The 15149-nt window shown below is 49.8% G+C and overlaps 1 protein-coding gene across 2 annotated transcripts in view; it reads left to right on the forward strand.

The window, feature by feature from the left end:
• The window catches only part of SLC25A42 (solute carrier family 25 member 42), a 61923-nt gene that overhangs the window by 31022 nt on the left and 15752 nt on the right, over positions 1-15149 (forward strand). For both annotated transcript variants that reach the window (XM_039910105.1, XM_039910106.1), the window contains one exon: positions 14460-14571. In XM_039910105.1, the coding sequence (XP_039766039.1) occupies positions 14460-14571 (112 nt within the window). The remainder of the gene's footprint in view (positions 1-14459; positions 14572-15149) is intronic.

Raw genomic sequence — 15149 nt, forward strand, 5'->3', positions numbered from 1 at the left:
GTCCTTTATGCGGAAGTGGATGGGCAATCACTGAATATTGGCTTCAGAGCTCTCCATCACCTGTCCCCTCCTACCTCACCTCCCTTCTCTCCTTCTACATCTTATCCTGCATGCTCCGCTCCTCTGGTGCTAACCTTCAATTCAATTCAGTAGTATTTATTGAGCGCTTACTATGTGCAGAGCACTGTACTAAGCGCTTGGAATGTACAATTTGGCAACAGATAGAGACAATCCCTGCCCAGTGACGGGCTCACAGTCTAAACGGGGGAGACAGACAGCAAAGCAAAAGAGAACAAAACAAAAACAAGACAATATCAAGATAAATAGAATCAAGGAGATATACACCTCATTAACAAAATAAATAGGGTAATAAATATATACAAATGAGCTCAGTGCTAAGGGGAGGGGAAGCGGGAAGAGCAGAGGGTGGGGGAGAGGGGAGGGGGAGCAGAAGGAAGGGGGGCTCGGTCTGGGAAGGCTTCCTGGAGTAGGTGAGCTCTCAGTAGGGCTTTGAAGAGGGGAAGAGAGTTTGGCAGAGGTGAGGAGGGAGGGCATTCCAGCACAGCAGTAGAACGTGGGCCAGGGGTCGACGGGATAGGTGTGAACGGGGGACATTGAGGAGGTGAGCGGCAGAGGAGCGGAGTATACGGGCTGGGCAGTAGAAAGAGAGAAGGGAGGTGAGGTAGGAGGAGGCAAGGTGATGGAGAGCTTTGAAGCCAAGAGCGAGGAGTTTTTGTTTCGTACAAAGGTTAATGGGCAACCACTGGAGGTTTTTGAGGAGGGGAGTGACACGCGCAGAGCGTTTCTGTAGGAAGATGATCCGGACAGCGGAATGAAGACTAGACTGGAGTGGGGAGAGACAGAAGGAAAGGAGATCTGAGCGGAGGCTGACACAATAATCCAGTTGGGATATTATGACTGGATTATGACTTCTCACTATGCCTCATTCTCACCTGTCCCACCATCAACCCCTGGGCCCACATCCTACCTCTGACCTGGAATGCCCTCCCTCCTCAAATCCGCCAAACAATCACACTTCCCCCCTTCAAAACCCTACCGACGGCTCACCTACTCCAAGAGCCCTTCCCAGACTATGCCCCCCTTTTCCTCAGCTCCCACTCCTCTCCCCATCGCCCCGACTCGCTCCCTTTGCTCTAAATGCCCCCCCCAGCACTTGTTTATATATGTACATATCTATAATTCTATTTATTTACATTAATACCTGTTTACTTGTTTTTATATGTATAGCTACAATTCTATTTATTCATATTGATGCTATCGATGCCTGTTTACTTGTTTTGATTTCTATCTCCCCCCTTCTAGACTGTAAGCCCATTGTAGGCAGGAATTGTCTCTCTTTATTGCTGAATTGTACTTTCCAAGCACTTAGTACAGTGGTCTGCACACAGTAAGCGCTCAATAAATACGATTGAATGAATGAATGAATGAATGAATGAAAGAAAAATGGTCCGGGCAGTGGAGTGAAATAGGACTTGAGTGGGGAGAGAAAAGAGACAGGGAGGGCAGCGAGGAGGAGGCCGTTGGAATAATCAAGGTGGGATGTGATAAGTACTTGGATAATAATAATAATGTTGGTATTTGTTAAGCGCTTACTATGTGCCGAGCACTGTTCTAAGCGCTGGGGTAGACATAGGGGAATCAGGTTGTCCCACGTGGGGCTCACAGTCTTAATCCCCATTTTACAGATGAGGGAACTGAGGCACAGAGAAGTTAAGTGACTTGCCCACAGTCACACAGCCGACAAGTGGCAGAGCTGGGATTCGAACTCATGAGCCCTGACTCCAAAGCCCGTGCTCTTTCCACTGAGCCACGCTGCTTCTGGATCAGTATGGTAGGAGTTTGGATGGAGAAGAAAGGATGAATTCTAGAATGTTGATTTGGCGACAGATTCTCCGGGCCTCAGTTCCCTCATCGGTAAAATGGGGAGTGAAACTGGGAGCCCCATGTGGGACAGGGACTGCGTCCAAACTGATTTGCTTGTATCCACCCCAGCACTTAGTATAGTACCTGGTGCACGCTAAGCGCTTAACAAATCCCTCAATTATTATTGAATATGTGGGTTGGATGAGAGAGATGAGTCAGGGCTAAGTTTTAGGTGCCAGTGGGACATCCAAATAGAGGTTACTTGGCTCTCCTCCTATCTCTCTGGCTGCTTTTTCTCAATCTCTTTCACCAGCATGCCTAGGCAATGCAAAACGAGAGGGAGTAGGGGAAAAGATGACTTGAACAGGGAAGACTTCCTGGAAGAGATGTGATTTCAATAAGGTTTTGAAGGTGGGGAGAGTGGCAGTCTGTTGGATATGAAGGGGGAGGGAGTTTCAGGCCAAAGGCAGGATGTGGGCGTTGGGTCAGTGGTGAGATAAATGAGATCAAGGTACAGTGAGAAGGTTGCTTTAGCAGAGCGAAGTGTGTGGGTTGGGTTGTTATAGGAAATTAGTGAGGAAAGGTAGGAGGGAGCAAGGTGATTGAGTGCTTTAAAGCCAGTGGCAAGGAGTTTGTCTTTGATGAGAAGGTGGCTGGACAACCACTGGCGGTACTTGAGGAGTGGGGAAACATCACAGACTGAATGTTTTGTAGAAAAATGATCTGGGCCGCAGAATGAAGTAGAGACTGGAACGGGGAGAGACAAGGAGGCAGGGAGATCAACAAGGAGGCTAATACAGTAATCAAAGCGGGATAGGATAAGTGCTTGAATTAACGTGCTACCATGGTGAGGACAGGGCAGACTTTAGTGATGTTTTGAAGCTTGAACTGACAGGATTTGGTGACAGATTGAATACGTGGGTTGAGTAAGAGAGATGAGTCAAAGATAATGCCAAGTTTATGGGCTTGTGAGGTAGGGTCGTGATGTTGTCTACAGTGATGGGAAAGACAGGCGGAGGACAGGGTCTGGGTGAGAAGATGAGGACTTCTGTTTTATACATGTCAAGTTTGAGGTGTCTGGGACATCCACGAAGCAATGTCCTGGAGGCCAAAGGAAATGCGAGACTGCAGAAAAGGAGAGAGGTCGGGTCTAGAGAGGTAGATTTGGAATCATCCGTTTAGAGATGGTTGTTGAAGTCATGGGAGTGAATGAGCAAATAATAATAATAGTGGCATTTGTTAAGCACTTACAATGTGCCAGGCACTGTACTGAGCACTGGGGTGGATACAAGCAAATCAGGTTGAGCCTCAGGTCCCTGTCCCATGTGGGGCTCACAGTCTCAATACCCACTTTCCAGATTCATTCATTCATTCAGTCATATTTATTGAGCGCTTACTGTGTGCAGAGCACTGTACTAAGTGCTTGGAATGTACAATTTGGCAACAGGTAGAGACAATCCCTGCCCAACAACGGGCTCACCGTCTAAAAGGGGGAGACAGACAGCAAAACAAAACAACTAGACAGGCAGTGAGGTCACTGAGGCCCAGAGGAGTGAACTGACTCGCCCCAGGTCACACAGTAGACAAGCAGTGGAGTTGGGATTCGAACCCATGACCTTCCGACTCCCAGGCCCATGCTCTATCCTCTAGGCCAGGCTGCCGGAAGCCAAACTGTAGGGCGTCGAGGAGGGAGTTGGAGGAGAGGAATCGGAGGCAGTGAATATAGGCAGTTCTCTCAAGGAGTTTGAAGAGGAATGTTAGGAGGGAGATGGGGCGATAACTGAAGGAAGCCATGGGATCAAGGGAGGGTATTTTTAGGATAGGGGAGATATAATCATGTGGGAAAGCACTGTGGAAAGGGCCATTGGAAAGTGAATGGTTGAAGAAGGTGGTCAGGGAGGAAAGAAGGGGGAGGTGGTGAATGTTTTGATAAGGTACGAAAGGATGGAGTTAGAGGTGCAGGTGGAGGGATAGATTTTGAGAGCAGGTGGGTCGTTTCCTTTTGAGATACTGCTGGGAAGGATAGGAGAGTTGGAGAGGGCAGGAGGAGGGAGGGATTGGAGAGGAGTAGGGAAGATTTTAGGGAGAGCCTGCTAGATATCGCTGAAGTACCGTGGCCAGGTCTTTAGGCCCCAAAGATTGGAGGGGGCGGCAGGGGGTTTGAAAAGGGATTTAAAAGTTTGAAACGGCTGGCACAGGCAACTATAATGGAAGTCAGTAGGATGGAGATATATTGTTGCCGGCTGGGGGAGCGAGCAGTTAAAGCAGTTGAGGGTAAGTTTGAGATGGACAACAATCTGCAGCTCATGCATAGGAGCACAAGAAGTGTACGGCGGAGGTGATCTCGGGTTACAGATTACAGATGAAATCGGTGAAGGGATGAGGGAGTTGGGTTCAGTAGAGAGGGCAGTGTTGAGGGGTGGATTTGTGCTTCAAGAGAAGGGAAGGTAGGTTGGGTATGTGGACGATGACTTCAGAAAATTGGAGGAGGTGAAAAGATTGGAGGTCTCTCTGGGGGAACAGGACAGATTTACGGGGAGGCACTGTGTGGGAGAGACAGCAGGTTAGGAGGTTGCGATCAGAGAGTGGGATTGCAGAGTTGGTGAGGTTGGAGATTGTACAGTGACTAGAGAGGGTGAGATTGAGCCTGTGTCCAAGTTGTTGAGTGAATGAGGTGGGGTAGAGCTGGAGGTCAGTGGAGTTGAGTGCATGGGTGACCCAGTAAGGTGGGGAAAATAGGATGGGGAGATGAGAGATTAGTCAAGGAAGGCTTACTGGAGGAGATGTGACTTTAATAGGGCTTTGAAGATGGGGAGATTAGTGGTCTTTTGGATGTGAAGGGCCAGGGGTTTCCAGGCAGGAAGGAGGGTTTGGGCAAGGGGTCATCAGCAAGAGAGGTGAGTGGGAGGCACAGCGAGTAGGATGTATTAGGGGAGCAAAGTGTGCAAGCTGGGGTGTAGTGGGAGAAAAGCGAGGGTAAATAGGAAGGCTAGAGCTGATCGAGTGCCCTAAAGACAATAGCGAGGAGTTTCTGCTTGATGTGAAGAGGGATGGGTAATACTGGGGGGGTTTTGAGGAGTGGGGAGATGTGTGCAGAACGATATTTTAGAAAAATGAACAGGGCAGCAGAGTTAAGTTTGGACTGAAGAAGGGCAAGGCTGGAGGCGGAGAGGTCAGCGAGGAGGCTGATGCAGTAGTCAGGATGGGACGTGACAAAGTGCATTGACAGCGTGGTCACGGTGGTTCGGATGGAGAGGAGAGGGCAGATTCTGGAGATGTGATGAAGATAGAGCTGACAGGAATTGGATGAATGAGAGAGATGTCAAGGATAATGCCAGGGTTACGGGCTTGAGAGACAGGGAGGGTGGTGGTTCTGTCTCTGGTGATGGGAAAGTCAGGGGAGGACAGGGTTTGACTGGGAAGATGAGGAGTTCAATTTTAGGGATGTTAAATTCGAGGTGTTGGCAGGACATTCATTCATTCCATAGTATTTATTGAGCGCTTACTATGTGCAGAGCACTGTACTAAGCGCTTGGAATGTACAAATCGGTAACAGATAGAGACAGTCCCTGCCCTTTGACGGACTTACAGTCTAATTGGGGGAGACGGACAGACAAGAACAATGGCAATAAATAGAATCAAGGAGATGAACGTCTCATTAAAACAATAGCAAATAGAATCAAGGCGATGTACATTTCATTAACAAAATGAATAGGGTAATGAAAATATATACAGTTGAGCAGACGAGTACAGTGCTGAGGGGATGGGAAGGGAGAGGGGGAGGAGCAGAGGGAAATGGGGGGAGAAGAGGGTTTAGCTGCGGAGAGGTGAAGGGGGGCGGTAGAGGGAGTAGAGGGAGAAGGGGAGCTCAGTCTGGGAAGGCCTCTTGGAAGAGGTGAGCTGTAAGTAGGGTTTTGAAGAGGGGAAGAGAATTAGTTTGGCGGAGGTGAGGAGGGAGGGCATTCTGGGACAGTGGGAGGGCGTTGCCCAGGGGTCGACGGCAGGATAGGCGAGAACGGGGGACAGTGAGGAGGTAGGTGGTAGAGGAGCGGAGCGTGCGGGGTGGGCAGTGGAAAGAGAGAAGGGAGGAGAGGTAGGAGGGGGCAAGGGGATGGAGAGCCTTGAAGCCTAGAGTGAGAAGTTTTTGTTTTGGGCGGAGGTTGATAGACAACCACTGGAGGTTTTTAAGAAGGGGAGTGACATGCCGACAGCGTTTCTGCAGGAAGATGAGCTGGGCAGCGGAGTGAAGAATAGACTGGAGTGGGGAGAGAGAGGAGGAAGGGAGATCAGAGAGCAGGCTGACACAGTAATCTAGCCGGGATATTACGAGAGCCCGTAACAGTAAGATAGCCGTTTGGGTGAAAAGGAAAGGGCAGATCTTGGCTATATTATAAAGGTAAGACCGGCAGGTTTTGGTGACAGATCGGATGTGTGGGGTGAATGAGAGAGCCGAGTCAAAGATGACACCGAGGTTGCGGGCCTGAGAGACGGGAAGGATGGTCGTACCGTCCACAGTGATAGGGAAGTCAGGGAGAGGACAGGGCTTGGGAGGGAAGATGAGGAGCTCAGTTTTGGTCATGTTGAGTTTTAGGTGGTGAGCAGACATCCAGATAGAGACGTCTTGGAGGCAGGAGGAGATACGAGCCTGAAGGGAGGTGGAGAGGACAGGGGCAGAGATGTAGATCTGTGTGTCATCTGCAAAGAGATGATAGTGGAAGCTGTGAGAGGGAATGAGTGCACCGAGGGAGTGAGTGTAGATGGAGAACAGAAGAGGGCCAAGAACTGACCCTTGGGAAACCCCAACAGTTAGAGAATGGGAGGGGGAGGAGGAGCCTGCAAAGGAGACCGAGAATGACCAGCCAGAGAGATGAGGAGAACCAGGAGAGGACGGAGTCCGTGAAGTCAAGGCGAGATAAGGTGTGGAGGAGAAGGGGATGGTCGACAGTGTCAAAGACAGCTGAGAGGTCAAGGAGGATTAGGATAGAGTAGGAGCCATTGGATTTGGCAAGAAGGAGGTCATGGGTGACCTTAGACAGAGCAGTCTCGGTAGAGTGGAGGGGACGGAAGCCAGATCGGAGGGGGTCCAGGAGAGAATGGGAGTTAAGGAATTGTAAGCAGCAAGTGTAGACGACTCGTTCTAGGATCTTGGAAAGGAAGGGTAGTAGGGAGATAGGGCAGTAACTGGAAGGGGAAGTGGGGTCGAGAGAGGGTTTTTTTAGGATGGGGGAGACATGGGCATGTTTGAAGGCAGAGGGGAAGAAGCCATTGGAGAGTGAGCGGTTAAAGATAGAAGTTAAGGAGGGGAGGAGGGCAGGGGCGATGGTTTTTATAAAGTGAGCGGGAATTGGGTCCGAAGCACAGGTGGAGGGGGTGGCACTTATGAGGAGGGAGGAGATCTCCTCTGAGGATACTGCAGGGAAGGATGGGAAAGTAGGGGAGAGGATTGGAGGGGGGAAGCAGGAGGGGGAGGGGTGACTTTGGGGAGTTCAGACCTGATTGTGTTAATTTTTATGATGAAGTAGGTGGCCAGATCATTGGGAGTTAGGGATGGGGGAGGGGGAGGAACAGGGGGCCTAAGGAGAGAGTTAAAGGTCCGGAATAGTTGGCGGGGGTGACAGACATGGGTGTCGATGAGGGAGGCAAAGAAGTTTTGCCTGGTGGAGGAGAGGGCAGAGTTGAGGCAGGAAAGGATAAACTTACAATGGATAAGGTCGGCTTGGTGCTTGGACCTTCGCCAGCAGCGCTCGGCAGCCCGAGCATAGGCGCGTAGGAGGCGGACAGAGGCAGTGACCCAGGGCTGTGGGTTAGTGGAGCGAGAGCGGCAGAGGGAAAAGGGGGCGAGAGAGTTGAGATGAGTAGAGAGGGTGGAGTTAGCGCGGTGACCTGATCATCGAGAGTGGGAAGAGAGGACGGGGGGCAAGGAGGGGAGAGATGCTTTTGGAGAGCTGGATGGGATCAAGAGAGCGGAGGTCTCTGTGGGGGAGTAGCAAAGATTTGCAGGGGGAGGGAGTGTGAGAGATGAGGCAGGTGAGAAGGTTATGGTCAGAGAGAGGGATTTCAGATTTGGTGAGGGAGGAGGTAGTGCAGCGGTAGGAGATGACGAGATTGAGGGTGTGACCGAGTCGGTGAGTTGGCGAGGTATGGTGGAGCCAAGTAGAAAGATGTCCCAGAGGCAGGAGAAAATGGGAGACTACAGAGAACAGGAGAGGTAGATTTGGGAGTCATCCACATAGGGATGGTAGTTGAACCCTTGGGATCAGTACAGTGCCTGGCACATTGTAAGCGCTTAACAAATACCATTAAAATTACCAAGAAAACAAAACAAAAAAAGACCAGAGGAGCTCCCAAGGGAGTGCGTGTAGATGGACAATTGAAGGGGCCCCAGAACTGAGTCTTGGTATTTATACTGGTGTTCTTCCAGTGGCGTTTTCCTGGGGTCAAGAAATGTATAGCGAAATTCTAGATTAAATCTGTTCTTAAACAGAAGAAAAAGTAATCTGTGAAAGGGGTTGGGTTTGACTGACCTGTCATTTAATGGCTTGAATTCGGCCATTTTAGCTCCAGCAAGGGCAGAAGAAACAGGCTGTGCTAGAAATGGGATGTATGCCCACCATAGTATCCCTTAGGCTGACTAGGGTGACCTTTACTAAGACTTTAAGTGGAGTGTGTGAGAGGAGCTCTGCATTTGAGTTTTCTCCTTCAAAATACTTTTCTTGGCATCCTATTCATGAGTCTCCTAACTCAGTTTCAACCACTCAATTCTCTTTTCATATCTAGTAAAATGGTGTCGGTGAATGGGGGAGTTAGGATATTGCTCATGTTCTCAAGCGCAGTTTCTATGTTAAAATTATTAAAAAGTAAGAAGAGGAAAAGTCAAGAAAAGTTCTAGCCCCAGACCTTTTAGGATGAAAATTAGAACTCCTGTTTTCCTCAGCAGAAGACGCTGCAGGATTTTCAGTCGGGCTTTTGTGCCCCATCTGGCCTGCGTTGAATTTGTTGTTTTGGGAGAGCTGCCCTATGCTGAAATTGATCCTAAAGAAAGAAAGAATTTGTTGCCTCTGGCCTCAAATACTTACATTCCCAGTTTTTCAGAGTCTGCAGAGTCAAAGTCCAGGGTGAAGTAATGCAACAGCATTTGTGTGAGACTCTCTTTGCCTTTTCACCCAGATTTGGAGTTAGGTGAGTTGGCGACTGACAGAGGTCATAATTTGAAATGTAACTACTGCAGTTTGGTGATTTGCTTCAGCAAATCACACTCCTTAGCAAGAGGAAATTGGAAATCTACCTGGGAAAATAAGAACACACTTTGAGGTCGTGTCTGGTAAGGCAAAATTAGTCCAGAATTTACATGAAGGTTTCTTTTTCATTCATTCATTCAATAGTATTTATTGAGCGCTTACTATGTGCAGAGCACTATACTAAGCGCTTGGAATGTACAATTCGGCAACAGAGAGAGACAATCCCTGCCCATTGACGGGCACTGAACATTTTAGGTGTGTGTCTCTAATAGGTATGTTGACGTTATTGGATGTGGACTGCTCATAATCATTATTTATTCATTCAGTCAGTCATTTATTGAGTGCCTGATATGTGCAAAGCACTGTACTGAGCGCTTGGGAGAGTACACTGTAACAATAAACAGACACATTCCCTGCCCACAACGAGCTTACAGTCTAGTACTTTCAGTAAGGTAGACAGAGTGTAACATTTTTCTTCCAAGGGGTTCAGTGTTTCTTTTATTTTATCTTTTGGGTTTTTAAGGTCGTGCCTTTCCCTATACGTCAGGGTGCAGGGATTAAAAAAAAAAAATCAATTCAAATGTTAGACTTCATTACTACCCAATCGTAATAATTAGCAGCATGAAAGTAAAAGTAGCAGCCTCTACCTTAAAATCGTGTTTCGCCTTGGACTGAGACAGTTCACTTTGCTGGGTCACTACTGAACCAGAGAAGGCAGGGGAGTTTGAGACAAAGTCCCTCTCAAGGAAGCCGCTCTGCCTCGCCTCGCCGTGTTGCTCACCAGCTTATCTCAATGGGCAGAGTGAATCTTAAATCCAAAGTAGTCAGAGCCAGGGCCAAAATCAGGGTGGGGGACCCGGAGCAGAGCTGGTTTGGGGGAGTTGTCAGGGGGGCGAAGGAATTAGCAGAAATTATTGATAATAATTATGGTATTGGTTAAGCGCTTACTGTGTGCCAAACACTGTTCTAAGCGCTTTATCTGGGAGGTGCCACAACTCTCTTATGTGACTCTGAGGCAGTGTTGTGCCCCAGTGCCAATTAGAGCAAGTGTGAGAAGCAGCGAGGCTCAATGGAAAGAGCCCGGGCTTGGGAGTCAGAGGTCGCGGGTTTGAATCCCGGCTCCGCCACTTGTCAGCTGTGTGACTTTGGGCAAGTCACTTCACTTCTCTGTGCCTCAGTTACCTCATCTGTAAAATAGGGATGAAGACTGTGAGCCCCGTGTGGGACAACCTGATCATCTTGTATCCTCCCTAGCGCTTAGAACAGTTCTTTGCACATAGTAAGCGCTTAACAATTGCCATCATCCCGGCTTTGCCACTTGTCAGCTGTGTGACTGTGGGCAAGTCACTTTACTTCTCTGGGCCTCAGTTCCCTCATCTGTAAAATGGGGATTAAGACTGTGAGCCCCACGTGGACAACCTGATTCCCCTGTGTGTCTACCCCAATGCTTAGAACAGTGCTCTGCACATAGTAAGTGCTTAACAAATACCAGCATTATTATTATTATTATTATTAATAACCAGTGACTCGGTATCTATTGAGCACTTACTGTGTGCAGAGCATTGTAGTGAGTGCTTGGAAGAGTACAGTAGAGTAGGTAGACTGTAAGCTCATTGTGGACAGGGAATGTGTCTGTTATATTGTACTCTTTCAAGCGCTTAGTATAGTGTTTTGCACGCAATAAGCACTCAATAAATACAAATGAAGGAAGGAATGAAAGGTAGACACGGAAAGAACACAAGAGGCCTGGGTTCCAATCCCCGCCCTGCCACTTGCCTTCTGTGGGACCTCGGGCAAGTCACTCAACTTTTCTGGGCCTCAATTTCCTCATCTGTAAAATGGAAATTCAGTCCCTGTTTGCTCTCCCCCTTAGGCTGTGAGCCCACAGGGCACAAGGACTGGGTGTTATTCGATGGTGGTGTATCTTCCCCTAGCCCCTTAGCACTTATGTCCATAGCCTCATACTCTGCTGCTTCTATCTGTTTTGAAGTCTGTCTCCCCCGCTAGATTGTAAGCCCCTTGAGCGGGGAGCATGTCTACCTACTCGATCGTACTCTCCCGAGTGCTTAGTATGGTGCTCTGTACTCAGTAAGTGCTCAGTAAGTACCATTGATTGCTAGCAAATAAAATAAATAATGATGGTATTTGTTAAGCGCTTACTGTGTGCCAAGCACTTCTAAGCACTGGGGTAGATACAAGGTAATCAGGTTGTCCCACGTGGGGCTCACAGTCTTAATCCCCATTTTTCAGATGAGGTCACTGAGACACAGAGAAGTGAAGTGACTTGCCCAAAGTCACACAGCTGATAAGTGGCAGAACCGGGATTAGAACCCCCGACTTCTGACTCCCAAGCCCGGGCTTTTTCCACTCAGCCTCGCTACTTCCTTAAATGCTTAACAGATGCCACGATTATGGCTCGAGACCAAGGAGGAGAGAAGTGGCCTGGAGAAATGAGAAAGAATTGCCATGTGAGTCGCTGGGCTGCCGCGTCCGACACCAACACAGCCAAGCAACTGCTCAGCGGGGGCCCCCTGGGGATGCAGAGCCCAGAGCATTTGCTCCATTGCCCCAGGGTTGAACCAGGCGCAGGCAGAGCGTAAACCATAGTGGGCAGATTAGACTCAGTCAGCACTGCCTTAAGCTTGGAAACAAAATGGATGCCATTTGAGACCGCAGAGAACTGGTGGGATTTCCTCTTCGAGGGCTTGCTTTTTTCCAGACAGCTTCTTGTGAGAAGTTAGATGGCAGCGGGGATGGCAGGAGATAGCTGGCTGTGGTGCCCGGTGCCCGGATATTGGCCGGGGGTGGGGTGGTCCCCTTTTCCGAGGCAAACCCTTGAAGCAGGCCTAAAAGATTCGGCAGGATCCAGTTTTCCTCGAAAGACCCGACATCCGGGGTCATCCGGCAGCCAGCCGACAGTAAGAAGCTGATCGTTTTAGGAGAGCTCCGTCAAATGTATTGGAGAAGCTTTTTTGTGCCGAACGCCCTTCCTGACGGTAGGTCGAGCCGGGGGCGGCCGGGAGATTGCATCATCGGGCTGGCTTCCTGATTTTCCCTGGCGTCTGCCCCAGTGACCCAGGTGCCGCCAGCGGGGGCACGCGGCTTTAGACCACCCACCTCCCGGCCAGCCCACCTGGTCTCAGGGGACTGTTCCAAGGGGCCCCAGGGCAACCGCGGGGCCGGGTGGGAGGCGGAAATGCCCCGAAGGCAACTCGTCGGTTGGGAAGGCCCTTCCTTCGTGTCCCAGTTTTCCAGCTGGGCTCTGGGGTGGGAAGAGAAAGAGGATGTAGCAAACGATATTAGTTCTTTCTGCACCTCTCCTTCTCATCTTGTGTTAGGTTTGCGCGGGGCAGGTTTGGGCCCAGAGTCAGTCAGTCAGTGATATTTATTGAGTGCTTACTGTGTGCAGAGCACTGTACTAAGCACTTGGGAGAGTACAATATAACAATAAAGAGACACATTCCCTGCCCACAACGACCTTACAGAGGAAAAGGCTCTTTACAAACTATGCCCGATTCCGCCCAGACCTGACTGGTGAATAGCCTTTTCAAAGACACATAGTGAGCTAGAGGGGAAGCTGGGACTAGAACCCTGGAATCATTTCCAGCAGTGCTAACTTACGCTGACTCCGTATTTCCAGCAGAGGTATCTACTGAGAACTTAATGTGTGCAGAGCACTGTATTAAACGCTCGGGAAAGTATGATATACCAGAGTTGGTAGACATGTTCCCTCCCCACAAGAAACTTAGAGTCTACAGGGGGAGACGGGCATTAAGTGAAATTATAGATAAGGGAAATGGTCAGGTGTAAGGATGTGGACGTAAGTACCGTGGGGCTGAGGGAGAGGCGAATATCAAGTGCCTGTCGAGCGAATATCAAGTTCAGCTGCGAGGCCAAAGGTGATGCAGAGGGAAGGGGGGGTAGGGGAAATGAAGGCTTAGTCGGGGAAGGCCTCTTCGAGAAGATGCCATTTTAGGAGAACATCGAAAGTGGGGATGAATGGTGGTCAGCAGGATATAAAGGGAAGGGTGGTTTCCACACCAGGGGGAAGATGTGGGCAAGGGGTCAGCGGCGGGATAAGCAAGATCGAGGTACAGGGAGGAGGTTGGCATTAGAGGAGCCAAGCGTACAGCTTGGTGTGTGGTAGGAGATCAGTGACGTAAGGTAGGAGGGTTAAGCCGATCGAGCGGCTTAAAGCCGATGAAAGGGAGTTTCTGTTTCTGCTGCGGGGCGGGTTGGTGTTTGAGGAGTGGCAAGAGATGGACTGAATTTTTTTAGAAAGATGATGTGGGCAGCTGAGTGAAGTGTGGACTGGAGTGAGGAGAGACGGGGCAGGGTGGTCAGGAGGAGGCTGACGCAGCAGTCAAGGCAGGATAGGATAAGTGCTTGGATCAGCTTGGTAGCAGTTTGGGTGAAGAGGTAAGGACGGATATTTAGTGATGTCGTGTAGAACCAACAGGATTTGGTGACACTGGATAGGTGGGTTAAATGGGAGAGAAGAGTCGAGAATAATGCTAAAGTTGGGGGCTTGTGGGGCAGGGGGGATGGTGGTGTTGTCCACAGTGGTAGGCAAGTCATGGGGAGGACAGGGTTTGGAAACTTACCCTCTCCCGACTCATTTCCCGTTTCTGATCCCAGAATTGACTTTCAATAGCTTTGCCAACGCTAGCATTTGAGCGTTCATGTTGCACATTTTGCAAAGGCGCAGAGTCTGGATGGGGAGAGGGTGAAACGGCCCATTTGGCGGTCCCCACTTGTTTGGACTGAATAGCGTCATTTGAAAATCTGGGGGCTTTGCTCCCTTTGTTTGCCTTCTAAAGGAAATGAGTTTGAACCGAAAGCACAGACAAAGGCGGGTCAAGGTTTCTTTGTCTAGTTTGAATGAGGCAGAGGGAGGTTTAGGCTCTGCTGATGTAAGAGGTCAGTGACCTCAGAACCTTGTACCTCAAGGGGCTGGTGGTAGTCTCGGCTTCACGAGCTCCTGCTCAGAGTCCGTGATCACTTCTGATCTGCGGACTCTAGATGGTTTCTTTACATGAGAACACTTTAACTTGGTTGCCATTTGGCCTAAATCACCATCGGGCCAAAGGAAGAATACTTCCCGCCCATCACTCTGTCCCCCCACTGCAGCAGTGGCCAGAGTCACTGGACCAGGCATCTGCGGTCCATGTCCCGTTCTGCGAAGACCTGATTTTAAAAAAAAATTTCCGGGCCCTGACTGTTCCCCCTCGAACAACCCAGTTAGTCCTCCTGAGAGCATTCGGGCACTTATTTGTAAACTAAATGGGTTCTCTTCCATTACTGAATGCCCACTGTTGCTTTTGTTGGTTGTTGCAGGGAATGGATGATCAGAATAAAGTTTTCAACTCTCTGATATCTGGGGCATTGGCAGGTGCTCTTGCCAAAACGGCAGTAGCTCCCTTGGACAGAACAAAAATCATCTTTCAAGGTAAATGCTCGTCTGCCCATAGTGTGATGGGAAAGGGGAAGCGGTCAGTCTGTGGAAACAAGCACATACACTTGACCCTCCTGGCGATTTCCCCCGCATTATTCCTGCCCACTTTGAGCCCCAAAATGCAGAGGGAGAGCAGATTTGCCAAGACCCCAGACCCCCACGGCTCTTGACGGGCGACTCTCCCTTGAGCCCCTTGGCTGCAGTTGGTCCAAATTTGCATTCTCCAGCTAAAGGGGCGATTTGCTTTTCTGTGCCAGCCCAGCTCTCCCCTGGCGCCTTTCCCCTGTGCTGTGTGGGTGTCATCGAGGTGGAGGTTCTTAGGGTGGGTGATCTCAATTTGGATGCAGAAGGGCGAAAAACCCCCTCCCCCCTCCCCCGGCCCTAGGTGCCATGGTCATGGGGCTGGTTGGACTTGCCAGAGCTTCGAGGGTCGCGGGCCGACCCATTGTCATACGTTCGGCACTTTGGAGCGGTAGGGGAAATGACATTTGTGAGGCCGAAATTAGCCCCCTTGCTTAGTCGAATAATTTCACCAAATGGGCCGTATCCTCGGAAGAGCCGGAGGGGCCCGC

Source organism: Ornithorhynchus anatinus, chromosome X1, assembly GCF_004115215.2.
Source record: "Ornithorhynchus anatinus isolate Pmale09 chromosome X1, mOrnAna1.pri.v4, whole genome shotgun sequence".
Taxonomy (NCBI): Eukaryota; Metazoa; Chordata; class Mammalia; order Monotremata; family Ornithorhynchidae; genus Ornithorhynchus; species Ornithorhynchus anatinus.